General features: G+C 43.3%; 1 protein-coding gene across 4 annotated transcripts in view; it reads right to left on the reverse strand.

The window, feature by feature from the left end:
• Positions 1 to 5,313: 5,313 nt before the first annotated feature.
• FGD3 (FYVE, RhoGEF and PH domain containing 3) overlaps positions 5,314 to 27,989 on the reverse strand; it is a 110,153-nt gene continuing 87,477 nt past the window's right edge. For 3 of the 4 annotated variants that reach the window (XM_062008421.1, XM_062008423.1, XM_062008424.1), the window contains 7 exons: positions 27,686 to 27,716; positions 27,095 to 27,196; positions 22,852 to 22,914; positions 17,405 to 17,527; positions 15,344 to 15,496; positions 12,630 to 12,770; positions 5,314 to 6,295 (listed from right to left, as the gene is read on the reverse strand). In XM_062008421.1, coding sequence (XP_061864405.1) covers positions 6,071 to 6,295; positions 12,630 to 12,770; positions 15,344 to 15,496; positions 17,405 to 17,527; positions 22,852 to 22,914; positions 27,095 to 27,196; positions 27,686 to 27,716 — 838 coding nt within the window. In that variant the 3' untranslated portion in view covers positions 5,314 to 6,070. The remainder of the gene's footprint in view (positions 6,296 to 12,629; positions 12,771 to 15,343; positions 15,497 to 17,404; positions 17,528 to 22,851; positions 22,915 to 27,094; positions 27,197 to 27,685; positions 27,717 to 27,989) is intronic. The other variant, XM_062008422.1, reaches the window with a different exon arrangement.

Raw genomic sequence — 27,989 nt, forward strand, 5'->3', positions numbered from 1 at the left:
CTGCTGCTGTCATTCAGAAGGCAGCCTGGGGAAGTCCCACCACTTCACCTGCTCACAGCACAGCACCATCCTCTCACCTTCACCTCTCTAAGAGCAGGAGGGATATAAGTCCTCTTCCTGTTGATACACACCAGCACACGTGGACACAGCATCGTGTCCCACGCTCCTGACACACCCAGACAGACAGGCCTGTTCTGGCTGATTAAATCATTCCCATCTCACACTGTCACCTAACACGACTGCAGGGAGACTTTCTGCCATCCAGCTCCAAGGATTTGATGCTTCTTGACACTGGTTAACAGAGAAATTTGGAAATGATTACCAAAAGGGATGTCCTCACATGAATTCATGAGCACGTGTTCCATACCTTCTCCCTGCCCACTCAGGTTCTGCATCAGGTCCAGCTTGAGCTTCACATTTTTAAACTTATTCAATGTAAACATAATTAACTCAGTTCCCAAATCCCCTCCCTTATCTGTGGCTGCCTGTGGATGTATCTCATCACTTCCAGGTGTGCCCAAAGACCCAGACTGCTATAACAATAACCACAGGCTACTCCAAAGCACTGAAAGTGCAAACTTCCCGAGATCCCTTTCCAGCTTCAGTAAAACCTGAAGTCAATCCTGGGCCTTTTCTCAAACCAAAAATGTGCTGCCCAATGTGAAGACTGAAATTAATAAATGCATGCACAAGGCCAATACACACTGCTTCATTATTCTCACTCAATTCAGGAGTCAGCTGGTTCTTGCTGTCACCAGACATTGCCACCTTCAGCTTGGAATTTGAAAGCATCTTCTCCAACACTTACAAGTGAGACACAACACTGTGTTTTCCAGTTTAACCTCTTCCTGTGAGTTACAGACCACTATGGCACAAGACCTTGAGCACATAGCTAATTCTTGTAACACCATGAAAGAGTCTTGGGAGACTCTTGCCCACTCTGCAGTGCTGAGATAATTCCTCTTCAGACCTAATAGCGCTAGCTACAGACCACAGGAAATCTCTCTGATCTCACCAGGCACTAAAACTCTCATGTCTGCAGAGCATCTGCCTGAAACATTGGGAAGTTACTCAACATTTGTTAGGAAAACAGCTCCACCTGACAAACAAATTTCAGGACTCAGAAATCAGAGCCTTCCAAGGCAGCATGTGCAGCCCAGACAGGGGAACATGGAGTCTCTTCAAACTGTCAGCATTTCCACTCGCTTCCTCTCGAGCTGAACACGACTCATTGATCGGTGCACGCTGTGCACACGCTGCTCTGAAACCAGCTCCTAAATGAGCTTTCTCTGGGGCAGGACACTGTAGGAGGGGCAGAAATATTGAGAAAGATGGCTTTGTTGAAATGCATTGCCAAAGCCGAATCAGCACTGCAGGCCAGATCCTAGGCTCAGTTAAACGCATCGGTGGAGCGAGTGGAGTTTCTTCCAGGTGAGGATTTGCTGTGTGACTTTTGAACCACTTTGACACCACATGTCTAAGTAACAGTCTTTGACGCTGTTGATGCTAGCAGCAATGCTACATTTTGCTGCACTTGAGCAAGTCACCCACATAAGCTGCCTACAGCTCCCAAAAACTCGATTTCAGAGACTCCAAACAGAGTTCTTCCTCTAGCCTAATCTCCTGTGATCATAGATCACACAGTATCTGGGAGGTCAGCCAGCAACTCCTTTCTGAAGAGCCTGCTTTATCACTATTTCATTTTACAGCAAAATGCAATCACTCATCCCCATCAAGCTTCCCTGGGCCCACAGAGTGCCCATCCAAGCAGCAACGCAGCCCAAAGCACAGACCCAGTGAGAAACTTTGCCCTGTCTCAGACTGAAGAACAGAAAGAGAGAAATGGTAGGTATGTAAAAAGGGAAGGTGCTTGTTTACAGGATATGCACTCATTTATATTTAGCAGCTAAATGTTCCATGCTGCTGGTGAAAGACAAGGAGGGAAGTAAAGCGGCTGTCAGATAGGTTAACCACCAACTTCATTCTACAGTTTCAGTATCGCTGGGCACCTGTTTCTGGGAAACTATGCTGGGAGGCAAAATAGGCAAGAAAGCCCTGAATCGCTTGTTACATCATCCCAAAGAAACAGCTATTGCTACCTTCTGTATGAATAAGATCAACTAGAAGGTAATATTTACCTCTTGACACCTTGGAGCTCACTTTGTGCCCTGGTCAATGCCTGTTAAACTGCTGACTTGGCTATTTTTGAACAAACCAAATAAAGACACTGTACTAATTTTGAAGCAGGATGAAAAGCAACACAACGTAGTTCTTTCAGAATAAAGTAACACTTTCAGCTTTTACCACTTGACCATTAACAGCTAGAACACTGGAAGTCCAGCACCTGGTGCAAGGAGCAAGAGATCTCCTTCTCCTTTCCCTCCAAAAAGCCCGTGACGTGTATCACCCTCCTCCAAGCTACTCAGTGACATATAATTGAAGCCACTCATCCAACTCTTTTACTGGAAGAACCCTGCAGACACAAGAAACCTTTCTTTGCACTTCATGTGACTCTCAGCCAAATACACCAGCTACCCCTCAGGGTGCATGTAAAAGGTGTTTGTAGGGAAGAGGCACGTGCAATGATGGGGGAAAGCATTGGGAGGTTTCTGTGCTACATCCATCTGTTCTGGATGAACTCAGCAGCTGGAACACAATGAGATGCTCTTTTTTTTTGCACACATGATTATTTGTGGGAGTAAGTACATATCTGATAGAACTGTAAGCTGTTGCAGGCAGAAATGATGGTACCAAAAGCAGAGGTTCAAACTAAAAAGTAAGCTCTTCACAGCCAAAAGCCTACTGAGTTTATTTGAACTGCTTCTTATCCCAGTCCCAACGTTGCAGAGGTCTTTCCACATGCTTTTTCCTTGCTGTACAGACAGTGATGGAGATGCTCCACTAAGTTAAGCATATGCATCCGCCCTTGCAGGATCTTTTGCTTTCCAGCACTGAACACTCATCACCATCTCCCTCATCCCACTGACCAATATCAGTTTCTCAGTTGCAACTCTTCATTTAATGGGTCATTCAAATGAAATATTCTAGTTGCATCAATAGGAAATAAGAATGAGGCTGACTACAGCTCAATGTAACCAGCACCCTGACAGACAGGAACCAAACCCACGTGCCTAAGGCAGCACCTGAGAGGAAACTTCCATCAGTGCTTTCCCCAGAGCACTCCCCAGCTCCATCGATTTGCCAGACACAGCCAACTGAGGCTTAGAATTTGAGTCTATGGCTATAAAACTAAACAGGGAGAATGCAGATCCTGGCAGCTCAGGGCCCTCTGCTTGGCTCAGCTGACTGCTGTTTTGGCATGCCTGTCCATCATCGTGTGAATGAGCCAGCCATCATCTCAGGCCTTTTGTGTTCATAGGTGAAAACAAAATGAAAATAACACCCAGAAAAAAAGAGGAAGGCAGCTCATTTCTTTGATGTGGCAGGATAAGTGAATTAACTAGGATTCAGGGAAGTCTGGAGTGACTATTCCCTGTATTGTTAAAAGATGATCTCCCAGGATCTCATCCTCAACCTTCCTATCTATCATTACATTCATTTGTGTGAACAGCACACACGTGTCCTAACAACAGGGAAGAATAATCCAAAACCTGAACAGTGCCTCAAAAAGGATGAGAGTCAGCTCACCCCAATACAGTGCAGCTCCAACTGTGGTCAACAGAGCCTCTTTCTTCAGCTTCACCAGGAGCTAAATCAGGCTTTGAGAGAAGATAATACTGTCTGTTGGAGAAGTGCCATCGATTTGGACAATAGTCCTACTGCTGACCGTGCCTGAGGGAACGGGATCCCACCCCTGACACCATCAGCTGCTTTGGTGGAGCTGTGGGCTGAGCATTTTCATGCTGTATCAAACAAAGGATCTGCAACAGACTCATGTTAGTTTTCCAGACAACATTGAAGTTGCTGGCTTGGTACTATAAAAACTAGTGACAATGCAGAGCTCCCTCACAAAACAGAGATTCCTCAGGCAGGTTCCTCACCCCTGACAGTGGAAAGAGACTGGAGACAAAGCTGTTGGACACAGGTGCCCACAGGTGCCCCCCACTGTGTGTTAACATTGCGGGCACACCACAACTTTTGTTTATCTTGTAAAGAAAGTGAACTGAGGAATATAAAATGATTAGATGTGTATTTTGACATACTTAGTTAGAAAAAAAGAACAACATGGATAAAAATAAGAAAGAAACATGTTAAAAGTGGTTTTTTGGTTAACAAAACCAGAAAATGAAAGGTGTATTCAGATGCATTCGTTTTGGTTTGGTTCACCATTCCCTCTTCCCATTTCTCTCCTGGTAACAAAGAAAAAGAACCAAGAGAGCACAGTAATAAAGGAAAAACTTATCAAGAAAACCCCAAAACCCCAAACCAGAAATATTACAAGATGAGTACATTTTCAAGCCCAGCATTCTACATCATCACATTTTCAGAGAAGCCTGGGGGAGGAAATAACAGACACTAAAGGAATTCCTTTTCGTGAACTGTATGATAAAAATGACCTTTTCCATGCTAACTGACAGGAGGGCAGGGGTAGGGAGGAGAGGGAGGATGCAAGGGCTCGTGAAATGTCACCAATAGCTAGTTAAACCACAGCTTCTAATTTTCAGGCCATGGACTTGGGGTATATGATTTATTACACCAATGTTAAAACCAAACCGAACTCCAACCGAGGAAAGAAACAAACCCTTTTCGGTAGGGAAGAAAAACACTCACTGATGCAGAGGCTAATTCTCACCAGTCCTACCAAACTCTTGGCTGCTTGGAGTAGCTCTTTCTTTCTACCAATACCAGAAAATGCAGAGGGCTGAAGAAGAAACAAAAGTTAAACCAAAGCGTTTAAAAATACAGTACTGCGACAGCTTTTATTTCATTTCGATCAGCACTACATGCTTACTACCACTACAAACACACATGCCTTTTCTCTTTTTTTGGTTGGTTGGTTTTTGTTTTGTTTTTGTCTTTTTTTTTGCTTTAAACCTACATCAAGTATTGACCTAAAGCTTTCTGTGCCTTGGAAATCTGGCTCAGGAGTTAACGGCGTGAGGTTTTATTTCAATAGATAAGCACTTAAGCTTGAAAATAAGACAAGTACAGGTGAACAGGAAAATTAAATTACAAATTCAGTCCATACAAATATCTCTGGTGCTATGCACTAAATGCTGTTAATCAGAGAAGATCTCTTAAAAATTCTTCAAATACTTATGAAACATTATTTACAAATTATATAAATAAATCCTAGGTCTCGCTTTTAAATTAACCAATACAACGAAAAGAAAGTCACCTTTTTGTACTGTGTGTACTAAAAACGTTCTTGTTTATTGATCACAACCCATTCTGCAGTATAAAACGTTTGCTCGCTTACATCAAAGTGGGTTCAGAGAGCAGGAGGGAAGGTGTTGGGTTCAAAAGAGAACAAAACAATCTTATAAATGCTTAAAATCCATGAGGCTTCTTAATGGGCTTTTCTGCACCGTTTGCAGTCATTTTTAGAAGTCCCTTCTACAGTATTTGTCTTGTGAACAGGTCATCTCAAAATAGCAGAGACATAGTTTTAGCAAAGGGGAAATATCCAGTACACTGCTCACACTTCACAAAGACCTTTTAACCAGGAGGGAGAGGACAGAGAACGGAATGTCAGTGGCCAGCACAAGCCTTTACAACATTTAACTTAAAAGGCAGCATTTATAGAACTAATCACAGACTATACACATCCTGCACTGAACAGCAATCAAAAGGACTGGAAAATATACATTTAGGAAAACAAGAGACCGATGGTTTTCCATTACCTCTGTTAAAATTAATGCTTTTCTCCTTGTCTTTTGTTTTAAAACCAGCATCAACACCACCAACAACTACAACTACCTTTTCCTTTAACATAATATATGCCAGGTAACTACTGTACGTGAGAAATGTACAATAAAAGGAGAGAAACCACTGAATTTCCTATGCAGACACATGAAAATATAAAGCCATACAGTTTCCAAAGTGCCATGAATACCAAGTTCAAGTGATGGTTTATAGCATGTAGGAAAGAAACTAAATGGAAGTGGCTCTATGGGCTGCTGAGCCCTTCAGCTGTATCTTCAGTTTCCCCTTTGGCTGCTTTGGTGAGAATCTCCATCCATTTGATCTGCAGTTCTTCATCTTCTGCACTGAAATACAGAGTTTGCTGGGACTGGCAAAGCTTAAAAACATGCTTTGCTTCAAACTTCTCACCAGAACCTGGTAAACTGACTTCGTATCCAGGCAGAGGAATGGGACGTGGGCTTCGTCCGTCCTAAAGGAGAAAGAACAAGTGTAAAAATTCAGCAAGGAACAGGAGGAGTGGGGAAGGAAGATTTCCTTTCAGTGGGAGTACAGAAGCACCTGTTTCAACCAGCTTAAAACCCACTTTGGAGCAGAAAGGAGTGACTGCAGATGCACTGCCCTACAGCGGAGCCACAGCCACCGGGCAGGCACGCAGGTTGGATGGCACAGCTCTCACTGCACCGGCGTGTGCCGACGGCTGCCAGCGCCAATGCCATCTCACTCCAACGCCAATGCGTCTCACTCCAATGCCAGTGCCAACTCCAATGCCAACGCCAACTCCCACGCCAATGGCAATGCCCGCACCGCTGCTGCCGAGCACGCCCGACCCTTCTGTCGGCACACGGACACGGCTCCTCGCGCTCCTCCTGCAGCAATGCTGACTGCTGAACTGGAAGCAATAAAGGCAATGACTCTGCAGGTGCTTTATTGCCTCTTCTTTGGCAGGGTCCCTGTTGCAGGAAGAGCTCACACCCAGCAGTGGCACAGCTGGGCATTGTCACACCGCTTCACACAACACAGGCCTGTTGCCCTTTATGAAGATCCCTTTGCATTGGGTCCAGGCAGGAACAGTGCAGTGCAGCCCCTTTTGAACCTCATGGGATGTTTGTAACATTGGCAAAAAGGAGACAAATAAGCAGAGCTGGACACTGAGAGGCACAAAGACAACTACCAGGGAAGTGACTTTGCAATAAAAGACAATTTCAAGTTTTAAATCAACCAGTGACTCTTCTCAGAAGATTTGGGGTTATTTGTGCTGCCTTTCAGTGCTGTCAAGGATGTCAAAGCTCAGATTCTTGAGCACCCTTTAAAGGCCAGATTAGCTCACAGATCTAAAGAGCAATACAGCTCTCTGACAGCCACATCCTGAGCATCAACCAGCTCCTCTACTAAGCTCTCAGGAAAGGCTATGCTGGGGAGGCAGCCTGTGTCACAACCATGCAACTCCTTTCAACTGATGCCAGCAAAGCATTTTCAAGGGCGGGTCCCCAAACTGGAGTCTAAACCACACAGGCATCAAGCATCTCTAACAGCTGTCCTTGCTTGCAGTAGTTTCTTGGGTAACAGCCTCATACCAAAGTTAAGGAGGCATCCCACAAAGAGGTGGCAAAGGCACTCTTTTTCTCACTCCATACTGAATGCAGATGATAGTGAAGCTGGAAGGGGACCACACCTCCAATAACAATGGCAAAGAAATAATCTACTTTTCTAACACTTAGGCTGAAGCAGGTCAAGTTTCACTCACATTAACTAAAGGGGGGGAAAAAAAACCCAGTCAAAATGTGTCTATGCATTATATTAAATGAACACAGGCTTCCTGATTTACTTGTTACTTTATGTGAAAACACCAGTCCATCTGCTTGAAGACCAAGGACATTCAAGGGAATTTCTGGCAGCTTTAGGTCAAACAGTAAAGAATTCAGTTTCCATTTCAGTTTAAGTAGTTGTCTTAAAAGCAGCAGACAATTTGTAGACCCTGAGGCACAGCTGGGTCCATGTAAACAGGGAGGTCCTGCTCATGCAGTGTGAACTGGCCTGTGCAGAGCAGCCCCAGCCCTGCAGCCACGCAGCGCTGAAGCAAGCGGGTATGGGACCGATGGACACAAAATGCACAAGAGCACATGCAAGCTCAACCATGCCTGCTCGACTGATCTTGGTTTAGAAAAACAGACACTGGGACTTGTCACATGTAAAATTGGAGGCTGCCCACGACAATGAGAAATGGTATTGTTTGTAGCCAAGGAGTGCAGCGTCAGAGCAAACCGAGGTTGGAATTGTACACGTTGCACCTACCCAACGCGTGCAGACACAGGCAAATTAAGCAGACTGCCTTTGGTCTTGCTTCCTCCCTTTTCTTAGTATGATGCCTTTGTCACTTTCTCTGTACCTGCCTGATCTGAAAGGAAGGGATTTAAATTATCTCTGAAAAGCTGCACTGTTGGTAGATAAAGTTGAAGCACTCAGCCTCCAGTCACGCCACACACCCAAAACATCTGCCAGAGCATGAGCATCTCTGCATTTCCTCTGGCACCGAGCCCTTCCCCTCCTACCTGGAGTCCAACAAATCCAGGGGCTGTTCTGCACCCATGAGGAATTCAGGCCCTACATTGAGCCTGTAAGGATTTACAGACCTTACAGAGAGATAAAAGTCATATTTCATTTTAAAAGCTGCTGAGAAGAGCTTTGCTTTAGGGTTGATTTCAATCACTTCCCTGAGATAGCAAGTGATACACAAAGGCTCCTGCATGTGTAATACTGTCAGTAATCACAAGGACTGTGCACTCGTCCTGGCTCTAAGCAGCACAATACTGACATATTATCACATTAGGTAGTCTCAGCAGCATTTATGTATTGCTCTGTTACAGCCATTACAACAGCCCAGGTTTAAGATTCGGGAATGGATAGCTCAGTCCCACCAGAGAGGCAGCTCTGTCCCATGTACCCCTCCACACAGACACCCCTCTCGCACGGCACATCTCTTTGCAGGGTCTCTCCGACACAAACACACAGTACAACAGGTACCCACTGATGGACCACTATCATTTTCCCCTGATAGTTTTGAATTGGCTTAGACAATCCCTGTTCTTCCACTCTAATTCCACTCTCTACTCACTCCGATGTAATCCCAACCTTGCTCAAACCTCTGAGACTCCTGCGCCTGCCGGTGCGCCGAGAGGCAGAGCTCTGCAGGGCCATGAGAAACGACAGGCAGAGCTTTGGGCAGCGCCAATTAAAGCTTCACCTGACCAGGAGCAACAGACAAGCCACAGAAATGCTTCTCTAAAACCCTAAGCTCAACTTCAAACCCAGCTACTCCCTTATTTTCTAGGAGTAAATCACATCTACGTGATGAATAAAAGATTTTCCTTCAGAATTTATAACATAAAGTTTTCTCCTGGATGAAGCCTGATAATGATGATACACACTATCTCTCCCTACACTATAGATCTATCCTCCCTATTTCTCCAGCATTCATTATGTCTATAGCTACCTGAGACTTGTTAATTCTGCATTTCTCAGTCTGGTCTAAGGTAATGCCAGAGCTTTGGAGGTGGTTGTGCATTTTACACGGCCAAGAGGGGCTGAAGCTCCAGGCGGAGTTCCTGGAAAGACAGATTGATCTCTGTCAAACCACCGGCCCTTGTCCCTGGGTGGGCTTTGCAAACTCTTCCAATCCCACTCAGGTAAATGTGAAAACAGCTGCACAAGGTGTGTCTCAGTTTGATGACAGGTAACATCGGTGTGATTTCCATACTTTACCCTCAAGCAGAAAGCCTTATGCAAGACTTACACCATGAACACTCAAAGATTCTATTCAGTCTCCTGGAACAAGGACTTAAAGCAAAGGAGCAGTTTTCCTGCTGGTTTACAGCCTGTGAGTTGTATTTCCATTTGCACTGGCATCCCTCTTCAGTGTGAGGGCTGGGGGTGCAGAGGATGAAAGTTTTCAGGGCTCTTAGTGTATCAGAAGCTCCAGATTCAGCTTGGGACGCAGCTTTTCTTCCTGCTGTTTTAAAAACCAACCCCCCAACTTTCAAACTCTTCTGGTCTGTGTTTCAAGACCTTTAATACCATTGTTTGCAATATTACTCCCAAAGGGCATCTCTTTTTTTAGGCACTGAAATGCTTCTTTGCAGGCCTTGAAGAGGCTTGAGAGATGCATTCAAGGTTTTTGTACAACATCAAACAACATCTGAGAAAATAACACTCAAGCACGTGAGTGGTTCCCGACTGACTCTGGACATTCGGCCACCAGGAAGCAGCTCTGGAAGAGATTTTTGTCAGAAGTCTGGTGAATACCATGTAACCCAGAATTAACAAGGTTGTTGAGTTATTACCAAGGAATGGGATTTGCTTCATCATTTTTTTCCTTCAGCTGGATGCAAATTGAGGAGGGTACCCGAGTGGGAATGGATGGAAGGCCCTGGGAGAAGAGACTCGCTTTCGTGTTTACACTCTTAGCCTGAAACTGGTGCTTCCCAACAGTAAATCCTGGCTTGGTTATCGAATGGAAGATAGCTCAGCCTTGCCCTGTGTGCTTTCTTACAGCTTTATTGGGAGATTTCTCTCACATCTGAAATAGCTGGGGACACTAAGCACTAAATTTAACTGTCATAAAAACGGTTGTCGGTGTCAAAGGCACCTTTTCTCTCTAAAAACAAGACCTAATAATACCAGCAGAGGTTCAAGATCAAATTTGGCAGGACATGGAACAAAGAATACAGCATCTGAAACTCAGAAGCTCCTCCAGTATGCAAGCCCTGGCCTTGCATAGCTGTCAGGAGGGGGCCTGCAGAACCGAGCATCATTCCACTGTGCACTAAACAGAGCTGGTGTATGTCATAGAATCATAGAATGGTGGGGGTTGGAAGGGACCTTTAGAGATCATCCAGTCCAATCCCCCTGGAGAAGCAGGTTCACCTAGATCAGGTCGCATAGGAACATGTCCAGGTGGGTCTTGAAGACCTCCAAGGAAGGAGCCTCCACAACCCCTCTGGGCAGCCTGTGCCAGGGCTCCCTCACTCTCACGGTGAAATTGTTTCTTCTTATGTTTAAGTGGAACTTTTTGTGTTCCAGCTTCATCCCATCACCCCTTGTCCTGTTACTATCTACTATACAAAAAAGGGATGTCCCAACCTCCTGACACCCACCCTTTAGATGTCCCACAGGTTATTTGTGCTGTACTGCAACAATCGGTCGGACAGTAGCAGAATTTCTCCTTCCAGGTCACACCATGAAGAGGGTGTTGCCTCCTCTCAACTCCTCGCTCCAGTCATCTCTCTTAGATGACATACGCTGTTCCTGGGTGAGGAAGGCCAAAGAATTCAGACCCCTCTCCCTCTGTTCCCTCTCTGCTCCCCAGAGCCTGCCTGCATGAGACACTGCCGTGGCTGGCAGGGACACGGGGTGTGCGCTGGCCCTGCCCTCAGGCACAGCCTTCGCATCAGGGGATGAGTTGTGCAGTGAAGCCATTCCCTCTGCTTTGCTTTTGCAAGCTTTTTACCTTTTGCCAGACTCTGGCTCCAGAGAGATCTAAAGATGGGTTTGGTTACACTCAGTTTAGTCCTCTGACCAAGGCCTTTTAAACTTGTGGCTCCAGTCACGTATTCCCCGTGGCGCAGGAGGGGAGCCAGGCAGCTCGCTGCCCGTGGGATGAACTGGAGGCTTACCCAGGGTGCAATCTGAATCCCAGATGAAGCCAAGTAGGCTCTGTCTGGAGCTCCAAATTCAAGCTTTCAGCCTCTTGAGCACTACACTTAAAACATTACACACACATGTTTACAACCAGAGGTGTTCTTGCCGACAAGCAGCAAAAGGAATGCACTTCTAAGGATGACGTGTACCTCTCATTGAACATTTGCTATGGAGTAAGCTTTATAAAATCACAGGCAATACTTAGTTCCCAGACTGTCCCCAGCTACAACCACACAAATAGATGCTAATAAAAGGCAAATCCTTCAGATTGCTGCAAATTACAGCAGGGTAATGGTAGGCTGAGTTTGGATCCATTTCTGCTTCCATCTCGCCCAGGAGATAAAACAAAGCCATACATAAATGTGCCAAGTGCCAAATACAAAATTGGGTATGTGGGATCTCATTTCAGCATTGTCACTCTTTTATCTTCAGCACTAAGGGAGCACGACTGATTTTTCCATTTTGGATATTCTATCTTGGATATAGATACTTGACCTTCACCACACACAAATGCTAGCGAGCTCCAACAGCACACTTTGAAAAAGAGTAATAATGCCTGCCACAGTAACTACTTCAAGTAAAGATAAAATCATATGATGCTAGGACAAGGAGCTTTACAAAACACAGTCCATTTCTCAAGGCTGAGAAACAGCCACATTTCCACAAACTTCTCTGGCCCCTCAACTCTGAATTAGGCTTTTAAAAAAACTAACATTGACCCAGCAATGGCAATATTCAGACTCCTTCACAGCTCTACACATTTTACAGTAAAGTGCTTTCCTTAATAACAGTTTACTAAAACCTTTTAATGTACCTGTTTGAAACCTCTAAAAAATCCCAAACATAACTAAATTACTCTTTTTCTGTCCTTTTTGGTTAAAAAGTGGAAAAGAAAAGCTATGAGCTTAAACATTTGCTCATAACCATATCAGCAGTAACTACAGATAACAAGAAAATCTGAAATCTCTCAGGCTTTGTGCTATATTCAGAACACCAAGTTAATTTTTGTTGAAACCAAGCCAAAGCCTTTGACCTATTTCTCAGCTTGATAGATTTAAACTTCTGCTTGTTTTTTGTCTGCATGTCAACCCTCCTGAATGTCATTTTACCTGGCTACTTCCTTGCAGATAGAGAACAAGAGGTTCAGTCTTGGGGATGGTCACCCACATTTTGTACCAAGTCTTCCCTTTTTCAAGGAACTGGAGGTAGCTGCTGAAGAGGCTGTTTTCAGCTGCCAAGATGCTTTGCTTCTGGACGAAGGAAAGAAAAAAGAAAAGAGCGAGCTGTTTCCATTGATGCTGAAGTGGGCAAAAGAATTAAGTTATAAAACATACTTAGTTTGAGTTGTCCAGGGTCAATACTGCAGGGCAAATGCTGGATAGCTCATAAGTAAACACATGTTTAATTGTTATTATATACCACAAGGAACAGCACAATTTCATGTAACACAGATGCTGAACTGCTGTTCACAGCTGATGAGAAGTTAAATTCCACCATCACCAAGCAAATTGAGAATGGTAATTAAGATGATGCAGCTAGTTTCTTGCTTAGCAAAGTAGGCTGGGAGATGATTTCAGAAAAGACAGCCTCCTGCATAGACATGGAGAGACACAAGCCAAATCAGACAGTGCCAAGGCAAAGAAAGATGGGAGGAAATTTTCACCTTCTGATAGAAAGCAAAGCAAAACAAAATTCCTGTTCACATTAGACTTTGCACAAGTCTCCTGGGGATTTCTGGTATCTGCTAATAACATTTGCAAAGTGGCAATGTGCAGCTGCTATCAAGCTTGTTAAGAAAGTTTAACATAAATAGGAGGGAAAGGAAAAGGCTGGCTCTGATCTTCCTTTCTTACCCATCTCTATTCTTGCATTTTACCTGATCCTTTGAAGATTTAGCAGAGGCTAGAAGCCTGAGAATATGAGGGAAAAATGACTTTTTCCTTGGGTTTTTACAGCTTTCTGCTGTAATCTGCTTTCTAAAGTAAAGCCATAGGTCACATTTCACTGGTCTGCTTTTTGGCTTTTCAGATTAGCAGTGTTCCTGGCTGCATAGCTGTAGGTTTTCACTTTACCAGCAAAGAGCTCTGCTGAAGCAGTGCTAGAAAGTTTATCATGGGATGCTGACGCATGTTAAGTGCATCTCATCTGTAGGCATAGCTGGAAGTGTCTGCCTAAAGCTTTTGATGGCATCAGGCTACAGATCCAGAACCTTCTCTCTGCTCACAGAAGTGGTAAGTTTAGGGAAGGGCAACGTGCATTTGTAACTGTCTTTGCACTCACTTTGTATTACTGAGATTCTGGACATGCCTGGGTACAAAGCACCTGAGCAGCAGAGTTCACTCTGGGACATTGTGCTGGTATAATTTTACCTGTGTAGGTACATTTAGTAGCCTGGAAAGAAATATGACATGCTGGGAAGCAGAGCAGGGCAAGGTCTAAGAAGACTATTTGAGGAAGCATTTATTACAGCAGCTCTGGATATGCTCTGGCAGGTTTATGCTCCTTGCTCAGAGGCCAGCTCTTTTCCACATAGCTCGGTTGTGATGAGGAGTATAACAAGGCTGGAGGCAGTCTGATGGCTCTGAGGAGTGGCTTTCCAGAAAGATGTTCTTCAAGGTAAGATGTTTTTCAGTACAGGCTGTAACTGTTCCTCAGTTTTGCATGCAGTGCTCAAAGCAGGATGGTGTAGGTCAGCGTATCGAGGGGGGAGGATGATTTGCAATGAAATTCTCATTGTGTCAGCAGCTCTTTCAAGAATCTGATGTCCCTGTGAGTCCACTCTCAATTGAGATGAATGTTGTCTTTTATACATGCAGTGGCTCCTGGCTGTTATTTCACAGGTAAAAGAAATAAAAATCTTTTCTTCAAGGTGACTTTTCAAGGTAAAAACTGTGGCACACAATGGTACTCACAGCTCTGCCTGTGGTCTAAAAAAAGCATCGGTAAGAGAAGGTTCAGATGTTGTGGGTGAGAGCAAAACAAATCAGCTTCCAACATATTTCTTGCTCTGGTAAAAAAATTCAGGGCAGGATGTGCTGCTGTCATGGTATATGATGTGGTGGCATCGTGGCAGTTGTGGAGCAGTAGTTTAGGGAGCCCAATTTGTGACAGTCTCATCTTGGAAGGAACAGTTTGCATTGTCTATAGCAGGTTTGAGTAAGCTTCAGTGAATGCTGACAGCCTTTCAGAAGCAAGCCATACTTTTGCATGAGCAACTGAGAAAAAAATTGGTTTCATGACATTTTGAATGGATATGAAATAAGGAGAGGAAAAGTATCTTCTAAGTGGAGTTACAAGTGAAAAACTTAACTTTGTCAAGTTTTGCCAGTAGTTATTGCACACAACTCAAGATGGCAAATGCACTTTAATAAACAGAAGCCAGAAGCTTTCCCTCTCTTTTGTTACTTTGACAGAGCACTGGAAGGGGCTGCCCAGATGGGCTGTGGAGTCTCCTTCTCTGGAGACATTCAAACCCACCTGGACAAGTTCCTGTGTGAACTATTCTAGGTGGTCCTGCTCTGGCAGGGGGGGTGGATTAGATGATTTTTCAAGGTCATTTCTAACCCTTAAGATTCTGTGACTGTGAAAGCTGAAGCTTATCTGCAAAACCCATGTGCATATCTCTGTAGGCTGCTCATACCACGAGCACTCACCAGCTACAAAGAGCCTTCAATACAAGTTACAGGCCACAGAGTCAAATATCATGGTGGAAGAAAAAAACCAAAGATAACCAAACTGTCTTAAATAAATACATTAAAAACAAAAAGAGAGAGACTCAGAAGGGCAGAAAACACATCAAAAGTTTCTTGGGCAAACACTGTACCTCTGCAGCTAGTCTTTTCTTTTGATCTCCGACTGTTTCCACTACAGGGCTGCACGGGCTCACTGGCAACTGCAGAAAACACTCTTTACACACTCGATTGTGACGGCTGTTATCTGCCAGAGGTTTAAACTCAGAGCACTTTGCACAGATCACCTGTATCAGAAAGATGGTGCTTGATCAGCTATCATTGAAACATAACCCTTCTCTAAAGAAAGTAGCTTGCAGAACGTTTGTTATTAAGGTAAAATCCAGAAACCCAATATAACAGTGAGACAGAGTGACCTATATGGTATTTAATTATTAATGGAGGTAAAGGAAATAACAGTTTTGTGAACCCATGCTGTGTACTGACATACCTAATTAAAGAAAACATATGCCTTTTGGGAAATGCTTTATGATTAACATCGTGCAAGTTTGCTTTTCTTGTAAGCCTTATGAGTCAAAAAGGGTTTGTGTTGACACAGCAATCAGTGCTTTTTTATTGCCAATCAGAAAATGGTCTAGGAAGGACTGATTTTCAGGGTAAAAGTGGCTGATGTTTCCTCATCAATTAGGTAGTTCAGCCTGACAGAACTGAGGAATCAAGAAGCCAGAGACTGTTTTAAGGACATTATATTATATATGTTAAGTACAGTATATTATCCATTAAAAACTACTTGATGCCAAATTAATGACTTTGGATTCCTTCCCTCAGCTGCCAAGAGCACACAATGACACATCAGTCTCATGAAACCAGTGTGTGCAAAGAGTGATGGATCCTGGAACTTGTTTTAAGGCTGAAATCCTGACACCAGCACTTGCTGTGGTACAGCACAGCAAGCCCTGGGGTGCAAGGCTGGGCAGCCAGCCCCATGCCCACCCCCCTCGAGCTGGATTCATGTCAGACACTACACGTCCTTCAGGTACATGTATACATTACTATGTGCTTCACTGCAAGATGTTAATTCCTGCACAAAGAACCATTCTGCCAAGTCACATCAACAAAAGCAATCTGGCATTTTTAGAAACAAGAGAATCTTTCCTTGAGGCAAATTAACTTGTTTAATTTGAATGCTATTGCCACATCACGAAACACCACGTAGCCAACAACTGTTTAACAATAAATTATTAATCATGTCACTCGTTATCTCTCTGTCCATGGGGGAAAGCTATTCTTTCATTTCTTTAACAATGCTGAGCTTTGCAAAGGAACATTTTAAACCTCCAAAAATGTATTTCATTGTCTCAGTAATTATTAATAAAAACAAACCCAGAAGGTTAAAAATCCCCACTGCAGTGCAAAGGCATCTCCCTCACGGTGATTTCATTTCAATTGCCGAGACTGATGTGTTGGAACATCTGAACTATATATTTAGGTCTCTTCAGCTGAAAATTCACCTCCCCTTCAAATGAGTAATGGTACTTAAGTAACATTATTCTGTAGTAGTTACATTAGGAACCCTAAACCGTGAAACTCGAGTCACAGAGGGCAGGTTTCAAGTCATGTCACAGAATTGAATCTCATCATGCTGGTGGTTGTGACTTTCAGCAAAAAACCCATGAGAATTAAGCTGCCAGTGAATGGCACTGGGGAAGGTTAGTTAACTGCCCTCAGCAACCTATGTGGAGGAATCTCTAGGACTGATGTTTTGGGGCTTTTCAAGCACGAGGAAACCACTTTGGTACAAGCAATTATTGACCAACTCTGCTTTGGGGGAAGAATAATCCACCTGTTTTAATAGTTGTTCATCCTAGCAAAAGCTGCTGCCTAAAAGTGAGGCTGTCAGAAGGCCTCTGCTAACAATATATAGGGGACAATGTCCTCCCCAGATAAGGGCACCACTTTTTATCCACTGAGGCACTGCATATTTGCCTTTAAACCAGCACAGCCTAGGCCCCTTGTACCAGAATGTCACTCTTTTTTCCCCCCATTATCCGGGAGTAAAGCAAGTGGAAAGATCTGCTCTGTCAAAACCTACCTTGAACTAGAGCATCTCTTAGTTCCTACACTGGAAAAATAAAGCATTCTCTTTGATGGTCTCTGCAGAAGGACCTCAAAAGCTCCTTCCTTTTGATACTTACTGCCCCACACTGCTTACAGTGGTGCCGCCTTTTAGTGATGGAGTTAAAGCTTTCGCTGCAGCTCTTGCAAGCCTGTTTCTCCTTGTCTCGCTTGGATTTGGAGGATTTCCTACATGAATCACCCTGGAATGAAAAGTACAATGGAGTGACTTAAAAACAAACAAACAAAGGATCCCAAAACAATGCACAGAGTTCCCCTACTGACAAAGATCCTCCTTGGGTTTCATGCTATTTTAGAAAAGAATTCACGTCACCTCTGGCGATGGCCTCGGTTGGATGGCGTCTCTGGGGTGGCATTGTGTGAACTAAAGCCAACTCCTCAAGACCTTCTCTGCCCACTTGTGCCCTTACTGCCCCTGAGCAACCTCATCTCACCATTGGCAAGGAGGAAAAAGAACTGGCAAGCTTGGCTTCTGGAGAAGAGCTTTCCTTCTGATACTTGCCTCTTCCTCTCTGCTGCTGCAACGTGACTCAGTTAAGGTAAATGTTGATTTTGGGAACGTGTTGTAAACTCTTCTGTTTGTGGTGAGGAGATGTGAAGGTTTTCAGAAGAATGGCTTGACTGAAGAAGTGAATGGTGCTGGCAGTGGATTTTTGCACCATTCAACTTCAAATGCATAATTTAGGAGTTTCCCTGCTCTCCCAGCCCACAATGAACCATAAAGTTCCTCAGGAAGACACAGCTATCAACTGCCCTTGGCAGCAGATACTTTTTACCAGATAGCCAAACAGGCTCAGTCCCTTAAGCTAACCACCTAAGCTGGTGCATGAAGTCACTGGGTATAATTAAACCCAATTGTACAATTTTCACACAAACCAAAAAGCGTTAATATGCCAATGTGCAGTTGACAAGTATAGAGCTTCCCACAGAACTTCAAGTGGATTCCCTGTTTAATTCCCTTTTTAAATAGATAAACACTATTCCTCCCAGCAAGGCCACGTGCAGCTCCCTGGGGAGGAGCCTGGGGCAGCCCCAGGTAGGCGGCACCTCACGGGCATTCAGCTGGGAGAATGTGGCTGCATGGTGTTCCTCTAGCACAGCTCCTTCTCGAGAAGAGATTCAGAGATTGCTCTCTGAATTTCCTCTAAATCAAGAGAGCAGTGGTATTTTACATTTTTTTTCTGAAAATGAACCAGGTAAAGATCAGACCCACCTAGGCTATGCAGATTGTGGACTCCTTGACAGCCTCCCCTTTCCTTTAAACCAAGGATGCATCCTAAGTCACAACTCAAGTCTTCTTGAGAGAGAACAATTGGCTGAACAAATTTCCCCTTCTTCAAAGCCTTTATTTACCAGAAGGGTGTTGGCATGGGGAGGAAAGGCAAAGGAATGACAGTTACCAGAGGCTACCCAGGCTCCCCAGGCAAGTGACACCAGGGCTGGGGAAACCCTGCCCTTAAGGTCTCATCTCAGTGGTTGTGACAAACCTGCAGAAGTCACTCATCCAGGTTTTCAGGCCAATTAAAAAAAACTAAATTCAACTGTATAAGCTGACACCCCCTCTTCATCCTCCTTGAGCCTCGGCCCTGCCATTCCCCACATTCAGAAGAAAGCACATCGTCCTTCGGCAGAGCTACTGAAACCACCCTGGCTTGTAATGGCCTTACACAACAAAACCACAATTCATTACTTGTCACTGGATCTTTTCCTTTTTATTATCTTTTCTGTAGCTGCAATAGCAATGCTTCAGACTTGTATACAAGCACATGGGATGTTTTGCAATCGAGCTCGGTGAAGTGCAGTCCGAGGGATTTGTTCATTCAGGAACATCATTGTACCCCAGACACGTAGGGATTGATTGCTCAGCAGATCCGAGGCCTCCCCCACGCACAAGCACAGTGCAGTATTTCACTTCTCTTGTGGAGAACCAGATGTGACCAGTAAGATACTGGATTACACTAACCAAACAATGCCTCAGATGAATCACTGGCTGAAACATTCCTTCCAGACTCTAGCAGACCCCTCCAAGCAAGGCATGTAATTAAGACAATTTGAGAAGTTTTTACTGATCAGCAGCAATCTACAGAGGAACTTTGTTATTTGAATCACATCTATTGGCTGAAGTCAGCCATTTCTCACTCTGATTTGGATGTTAATGCTATTTAATTTTTCAGAAGGCTGATTTTCCTTCCACTGGATAGGAATGGGTTCCCCTTAAGTTGTTACATCAGAGCATTTCCTCACCTGTCAACCTTATCTTTTCTCTCTGTAATAGTTAAACTTTGCATATAGAATAAGGAGCCTTCTGATTCTTATGTCTAGCAATCACTAGTGTTACTGGAATGGCAAGAGCACAAATGAAGACAACATTTAGCCTCATGAGCAGAAGACAATCTTGATGAATGCTAAACAAAACTAGGTTTTCACTTTCAGTTGATACCTACACAGGCCTGCACAGGAAAAATGCTGAAGTCAAATCTAACGTGATTTGGATGGACTGCTTCATGTGGAAATTGGTTAATTTGATTTGTACTTCAATAGGAATATCCATCACCACCCACATGCATGTCACTGTAATGCAGACAAGGCTCAGGCTGAATATTTCCTCTAATGGATCTTGTATTTGACTCCTCCTCAATGTGAAACAGTCTGGACAGTCCTCACTTTCAGAAATACATGACCCACACATTTCACAAAGGAAAGAAAGCAGAAGGGGTATTACATTGGGCAAGATCTGTTATGACAGCTATGCATGAACTTTTATTTCAGACCATTGTATTTTAACTTGCACTGCAGCACACAAGAAGCATTTGATACTCACTTCACTCATCAAAAAAGGCCCTGTATAGAGATGTCTTTAACTGATAGTTGATAATATGTCTCAATATTATCAGAATACAGTTAGAACACAAGAGCTCAAAACATTGCTATTGCAGTTGCAGGAAAGATAATAAAAGCAAAAAAGTATTTTCTGTATGATGTGGCAAATTCCATTGAGCAACTATAGATAGAAGACTTGTTCTATTATGTCATTTAACTGGTGACACTGAGATAGAATTAAGGAGTCCTTTGCTTTCCATCCCTGTGAAAACCATGAAACTGCCCCATCCCATCCCAGTGATGGCTCAGGAAGTTACCCTTGCTTCTTACTCTTAACTACACACCATCTGCACAGAGAAGTTTTTGTAGGGCATGAGGACATTAATTGTCATTCAATACCCTTGTTCAAAGACAAATCTAACAGCTACTTTGCAACTGCAACCTTTATTGTACAAGCTCCGTTATTTACTGTTGCATAAAATTATTTACACTTACTCACACTTGCACAAAATCTGTTCAGAGCCAGAATCTACAGTAACTTCATCCAGACAGGGCTGTTTTGACCACTAATTTGCTTTTACTCTGCAGCTGCATTTAACTCTCTAAATCTTACCAGTTTCCTTCAACTTTAAGATTTTTGGTGGAAAAGAGTGTACACCCCTGTGAGAGCTACAGCTCATGCCTGGAGCTATTTATTACTTGCTATATATATTTTTTATTCTGGATGATCTCTAGAGGTCCCTTCCAACCATTCAGGGATTCTGTGATATAATAAACTTAGTACTTTGTAATGCAGCAAAATGGTTTAGTTTGTTTCTCTGTGTGCCAATGTCATACATGCAAGGTTACACGCAGGACAGTCTTCTACTGGCTTGTACTTTCCTCATGCATGCAGAAGATTGAGTACAAACTGTGGTAGCAGTGCAGCAACAAGTACCAGGAGGCTATACAGCGAGGAGAGCACACTGCCTGCAGAAGGCTTCACTGCATGGTTATGCTAAGGTGTGACACAGAAGAAAACCCCAGCAGACACTTTGGGAGATATCAGTTTGCTGACCATCACTACCACCAAGTGGTTTGCACGTGGAAGCTGTTAAGCATGGAATGTACTTGCTCTTGCACTCATTGAGATGTTTCCAAAAGGGATTTCATCACCAAAAATTAGTGTTTTTTAAGGCTGCAACTAACATCTGAATTCACTGTTCATGCTGATGTTATCCATTTGCTACAGTACAGCAGCATGAGATCCCAGAATCTATAATAAACAATTCTTCATATTTTTAGCTTTGTGGTTTTGATCAACTCCATTTTTACTCCTATCTCAGGAACTAAATTTTCCTTTAAATACATGACCTAAGGAAAATGACTTAATGTGTCGAGATGTACTATGCAAATTACAGACACAGTTATTTATAATCAACTAAAAAGGTCTAAATCTTCTTTTACTTAATAACAGCTAAAATGTAAACTTCCCTAATAAACTAAAGACCAACAGAAATTTGTATGTGTTTGTTTTTAAGCCCTATATAAAGCATTTTTGTCATTAAGTAGCTAGATCACCACAGCATCTGTAAATTAAGGTCCAGGGGCATTAATCACAAAACTGACTACAACCAAATTGAAAATTGCTTATGGAAAACACAAGTGTAAACAAACAATAAACAGCCAGGAGTACACTACAAACACTTACTTTTAACAAGCTCTTCTTTGTATAGGTCAGGCTGCTGGCTTGTTTAACAGCTTTCCACTGATAGTCTGTAAACTACCAGGAGGTTACAGGCTTGGCCAGAGGTCTGACAGGGCCTGCTGAGTGGCTCCTTTGTTATTAGAAAGGTCATGCTATAGCACAATATCCTATAGTATAGCACAATATCCTATAGTATAGCACAATATCCTATAGTATGGCTCTGCAGATGAGGGGTTTTTTGGTGGTTTCTGTTTCTTCTTGTTGGGTTTTTTTCAGTAAACTCTGCTGACCCCAAGTCATTTCCTGAAAGCCTTTTATTCTCAGAAGATGTGTTAGAAGGGAGAGATAAGAATACTAAAAAACAGACCTTATAAAGGACTGAAAGCCTCTGGTTTGACTTGGCAGCAGTCACAGATGTTGTATAGAGCAAAATGAAAAATATTTGTAAAAGTATACTTTGCTTTTGCATTAGCCAGCTACTAACAGGCCAGAGATGTATGGAAGTATCATCATCTCTTGCTGTATACTGTCAGAAACAGAAGAGCACACTATAAAAGATGTGTTTATCAAAATTGGGTTCTGCAGATGAACTCCTTAGTTACACAAAACAACAGTATAAACCAGCCAGGTTTCCTTGTCTCTCTTTGCCCTCCTCCCTGCAGGCACTGAAATGTAGCTCCCTATCAGAATTTGAGAAGAAACAAAAACACCCTCAAAAAACCCCCCAAGCTTTGCTACAGATCTAACATTCAGCTTCACCCCAGCTAGGTTCCTACACATGTGGGCATGGATCTGAACAGCAGGATTTGAATTCACTGATGGTGCAAGTAGCTGTGGCTGTAACAGCCCAGAAGTTCAGGACAGCACAGCTGCAGCAGCAGACAGCGGAATAGAAGATGAGCTACTCGAATATCGCTGGTTTGTCTTCTTGCTACAAAAGAACCATAACACCCCCCACTCCCCTTGCTCTACAGAAAGTATTAGCTTCAAATTGCTCACCCCTCCACATGCACCACTGCCATCTGCTCCTGGCATCGACTCCACCGAGCTGGTGCTCGCTATCTGAGAGAAAGAGAACGACACAGAACAATTTGGACATGGGCGTTCTTCTGAAGACACATTAAACAGCAAAAACGAAAACATGGCCATCACCTACTTTTAAGCCCTTCTGTGCACACACTTCCACTGGGCAGGTACTCAGCCACCCTTACAGTCAGGGATAACCATGGAGAGGGTGATCGTGCAGGAGGCTGGAGCGCTGGGGCTGCCGCGGCCTGTGGTGTGGGGCTCTGCCCAAAGCACCTCCCATGGCCATGGCCACGTCCAGAACCTCCCTGTGCCATTAGAGCCCCACAGCAACGGCTTGGTGCAGGTGGGAGGAAGAATATTTACTCCATTCAAATGGCAGTCAGTTAAGTATTTCTTAATTGCAATGCATCTCTTAATCTCTTAGTAAATGCAAACTGGTATCTGTATGTATTCAATACATACAATACATCTCCAATACATCTGTATGTATTCAATACATACAGAGGGCAAATAACAAGGCTCATGTACAACAAAACCTTCAGCTGCACTCTAAAAGGAAAACCCTCTCAATTGTCATTGAAAGGGAGTGTGCTAGTTTGCAGGGGGTCCTCACAATATGAGTGTCTTCATGAAAAGTGATCCTATTGTTCCCACAGATCATTCTTCCTTTGTCAGTTGAACAGAATCTCATAGAATCATAGAATGGTAGGGTTGGGAGGGACTTTTAGAGATCATCCAGTCCAACTCCCTTGCCGAAGCAGATCCATCTAGATCAAGTCACACAGGAACGTGTCCAGGTGGGTCTTGAAGACCTCCAAGGAAGGAGCCTCCACACCCTCCCTGGGCAGCCTGTGCCAGGGCTCCCTCACCTCACAGTGAAACAGTTTTTTCTTACGTTTAAATGGAACTTCTTATGTTCCAGCTTCAACCCATCACCCCTTGTCTTATCACTAGATACAACAGAAAAAAAGGGATGCTCCATCCTCCTTGACACCCACCATTTAGATATTTTGAGGTTATCCTCAGTGCATTCTGTCCCTCTAGCTTCCTTCCATTTCAAAGGTTTCATCTTCAAAAAGGTTTCACGTCTGTTATCAGAAACAACCTGAACCATAGCTTTGAGTAAGTGGCCAAATTGAAGAACTATTCATTCTGATACCTAATTGTATCTATTTATACACCAATACAACCAAGTGACTCTTGATACAAGCAAAGAGTAAACGCATCCCCTGGGCCAGGGCTGTGTCACCCCTGAGTACTTCCTCAGGGAATGCAACTTCAGCCAAGGGGAAGCATCAAATACTCAATTCCAGACAATTATTTCTGCCTCTGCAAAAAAACAACCACCCCAGGGTCCTCACATCATCTGCTCCCCACTTCTGCAGAAAGGGGTTTCCTTCAAGTGGGATTCTGATCAAATGGGATTCTGACCAGGTATTTCACCTGTGTGTGCTGACGTGGGACTTGGGAGAGGAAATGAAAAATGTATAGAGAAAATAGAGTCTGAAGCAGAGATTGAGAAAACCTCCAGCAAGTTTAGGGAAAAGAGTAACTTTCATTAGTTGCCTGTTCAGATCTCCATGTCTTGTTAATATTTATTTAGAATTATGTGCTAAAACCCAAGCAACCTCTACTCTTAAACTGGGAAAGATTTCAAAAGGGCTTCTCCCCATTATGTTACCCATTACCACTCAAAGAGTGTAAGATTTGGCATGAAGGAAGACAGCTATTCACGTTTGTCAGAACCACCCCAGAGCTAGAGGGTGGGAAGTAGTGTTCACACAACAGTATCTAAAAATCCTGATTTAACAGAAGCACTCCCAGGCCTCAAATCTGAGTGAGGACACCTCTCAGAGCTCAGCTCCCTGCAGCACTTTTCCTTGCCAGCCTATGTCCTTCCCCCACACCAGAAGCCTCCAGCTCTTCTGAGATCAAGCAGTGATAAAGGAGGTCCTTTTCCTTGGGAACATTTTTAGATGGCTTTAAAAAAATCTTCACATAGCCTGGAAATGCTGCAGATAAAAATGGAAAACGGAGAAACGAGTGTCCTCCTTCTGAAGGAACTAAGCCACAAAGGGACCCTGAAGCTTGCTACAAAGTCTTCTTTAGATGACTGCTGCTACAGTCAACAGTGCAGGGCAAGGTCTGGCGAGGACTGACCACTCACCTCCTGACAGGGAGGAATTCATGAGTTGCTGTAGGTTATTGCACAGGCACAATCTTAAGAATCAGGTCAAACGTCAGACCTCTGCACTTCCAAGAAACCACATGTCTTCTGTAGGCAAACTACAGGATGAAGCCAAACCCTTAATGTATGAGCTTATGTAAGTCAGCAGGGGAAACCATAGCATGGTCAGAGTTGTGTGTGACAGGTCATCTACCTGAAATCAGTCAGAAGCACTGTAACACATCAAATGGATGGCTGAGGAGGGGAAAGAAGCAATTTGGAGAGTTTCTACAGGTTTATTAGAACCAGGGTTCAATTTCTAGCAGCTGTTACAGATCCAGCCCAGAAACCATGAGTTCATATCTGTTTCTTGACTCATGACAGCTAAAAAAGATTACTGTCATTTTTTCCTTCCCCCCCACCAAAGCACTCTGTCCAATATGCCATAAAGATGATGACATATGTAGTGGATGCTGTCTACAGCAGTGTATTGCTACTAAGAATGCTCTCAGTACTTATCCAGTTTTTCTTACAGAACTACCTTCAGTCTTTTTAACTGACAGCACTTTCCACCCCATTTAGCCACGACATCAGTTTTCAGAGATGATTATCTAGATAAACTAATCTCCTAAAAACACAGGTTAGTATTCTGGCATTGAAGAAATTAAGGTGCACAATGCATTAATATCAGAGCCAGGAGAGAAACCAGACTTCTGCTCTGCTTGACTTTCATGAAGCAATAGAGTATAAACATGTGGCTAAACTATTAACACTGAAGCAAAACAACTTGGGATTTACAAAGCAAAGTACTAATTATGAAGCTGAACAGATGCTGTGTCTTAATTGGATAGAAAGAAGTGTGCTTTATTATTTCCATCACAGCATCCTGGTTCTGAAGGCAGCCATGAGTTAACTTTAAAATATAGGCATGAACTGATGATTGTCCATTTTTTTCCTGAGTGTTCTCAGCTGAGGAAGGGCTCAGGATCAGTAAGCTACACCACGGGCTGAAAATGGCTCCTTGGTGGCTGCTATCAGCACCAGGATCCTGGAGCCTGTGGAGGTTTGTGAAGATCTGCATTGTCAGGCTGATTAAAGATGGGTTGAAAAGAATATCTAATGTCTCTCCTGAACCCCCTGGGAGATCAGTTAGGTAAAAATCCAGCATTACTACCATGCTAGCATTTGGTACAAAGAAACCCCAACTTTGGAAGGCAGGGAAGGGGGAAGATAAAAGATTTCCAAGTTAAATTTCTGCAGATGGACCTTTGCCTGTGCTGCAAGATCTATTGTGTTTGACTACCAGCATCATCACCACACAGGAAGCTCTACACAGAGCTCTCCTGGAGTTTCCCTCTTCTCTTTAGCTTGCAGCAAGTGACTGTGGCTACAGCTACCTCTGTCACTTTCAAGTCAGATTAAGAAATATTGTTATCATCCTCATGTGAGTACTTCCAAAACAAAATCCCTAGCAAACACAGCTACAGAGAAACAGAATGAAGACTGTTCTGCATATTTAGTAGAGAGTAGTCTTCCTGAAATATATTTATTATCTGCAAGACAGTATCTTTAAGACCCTTTTAAAATGCACCCATTTCCTTTCAACTCTTTAATAAAAACCTAAAAAACAATAATAAAGTAAGAAAAAAAGAAATATTCTCAAAATGCATCTCTGAGGAGATGGGGAAGGGTAATGAACAAAATCTCTCAGGCACATAAACACTATTCCAGACAGCCAATCACTCCTAACACTGAAGAATTACACCTGTTATGCTAAATGAGCCACTGGTCTGGAAAACATGACTGATAGGGCTCTTGCACTGAACTGCTCTGGGTAATTTATTCCACACCTGCACGGTTGAGTAAGTAAGACTGATGGGCATTTGGGAGCCAGAGAAATGGAGCTGCCTGTGCCATCATACAATATAAAAATCAAGAACAAGACCACACTATTTTGAAGTTACCACACTATTTTAAAGTTATCTGTGTAAGTCTAGTTTAACTGTTGGTAAAGCTGTTAAAGAAGAATTGAGCACTTGTACTTACTGAGGAATCAGGAGGATGCTCCTCCTCTTGAGAAAAAGAGCTATTGAAAGCTCTAAATGTCTCACTGTTCTGTTTGTGCTTTTCAATTGTTGCTTGAATGACCTGAGACAAAAAAAACACCCAGCAAAGATGAGAAGCATCACAAAAGGAGCATTGGCAAAACTCTCTCAAAGGAAAATGGTTTGGATCATAATTGTAGTGAAAAACCCTTACATCTGCATAAATAAAAGGGAAACTAAAAAATCCACTTAGTAACCATGAGCAGTGGTGTTAACTCACTATTGTTTAAGTTAAAAACCAAGAGTGCTACCAGACAGTGTCACTACAAGTCAGACTACAAGCACATACAGGACTAATCTCAGGCTCTTGTCCCACTGGGCTCGAGGACTGCGGGAACTGGGAACTCGTTTGAAGGCCTTACAGCAGCAGGTCAGCAGCAGGACCCTGACTGCAGCTTCACATCTCTCCATAAGCAGGACCACCCAGCTTCCTCCCATGGCCATGTTCAGAACCCCAATAAGACCATTTTTAAAACAGAAGCTGCTGACTGCACGTTGATTTCCATCCCTATCAGAATGGTTTTGTATTAACCTGAATCCATTCCCTCTTCTCCTCTTCTGTCCTGTTGAAGCAAAAGAAAAATACAGGAAACACCATCATTCTAATCCAATATTTTCCTTAAATTCAATGCACATCTTCACAGCTTTATACCCGTCAAGATTTTAGCTTTGCTATCCACTGTTTTATAAAATGATCAGTAATTATTGACCTTGATTATTACTAACAAATGCAAAAAATGTTTGAATTATTAACACAGTGGAACCTACAAGCACTACTACAAACACCATAAGCATTCAATAACCCAAATCAACATAGCACTTCAACAGACTGACTT

This window comes from Colius striatus, chromosome 15, assembly GCF_028858725.1.
Source record: "Colius striatus isolate bColStr4 chromosome 15, bColStr4.1.hap1, whole genome shotgun sequence".
NCBI lineage: Eukaryota > Metazoa > Chordata > Aves > Coliiformes > Coliidae > Colius > Colius striatus.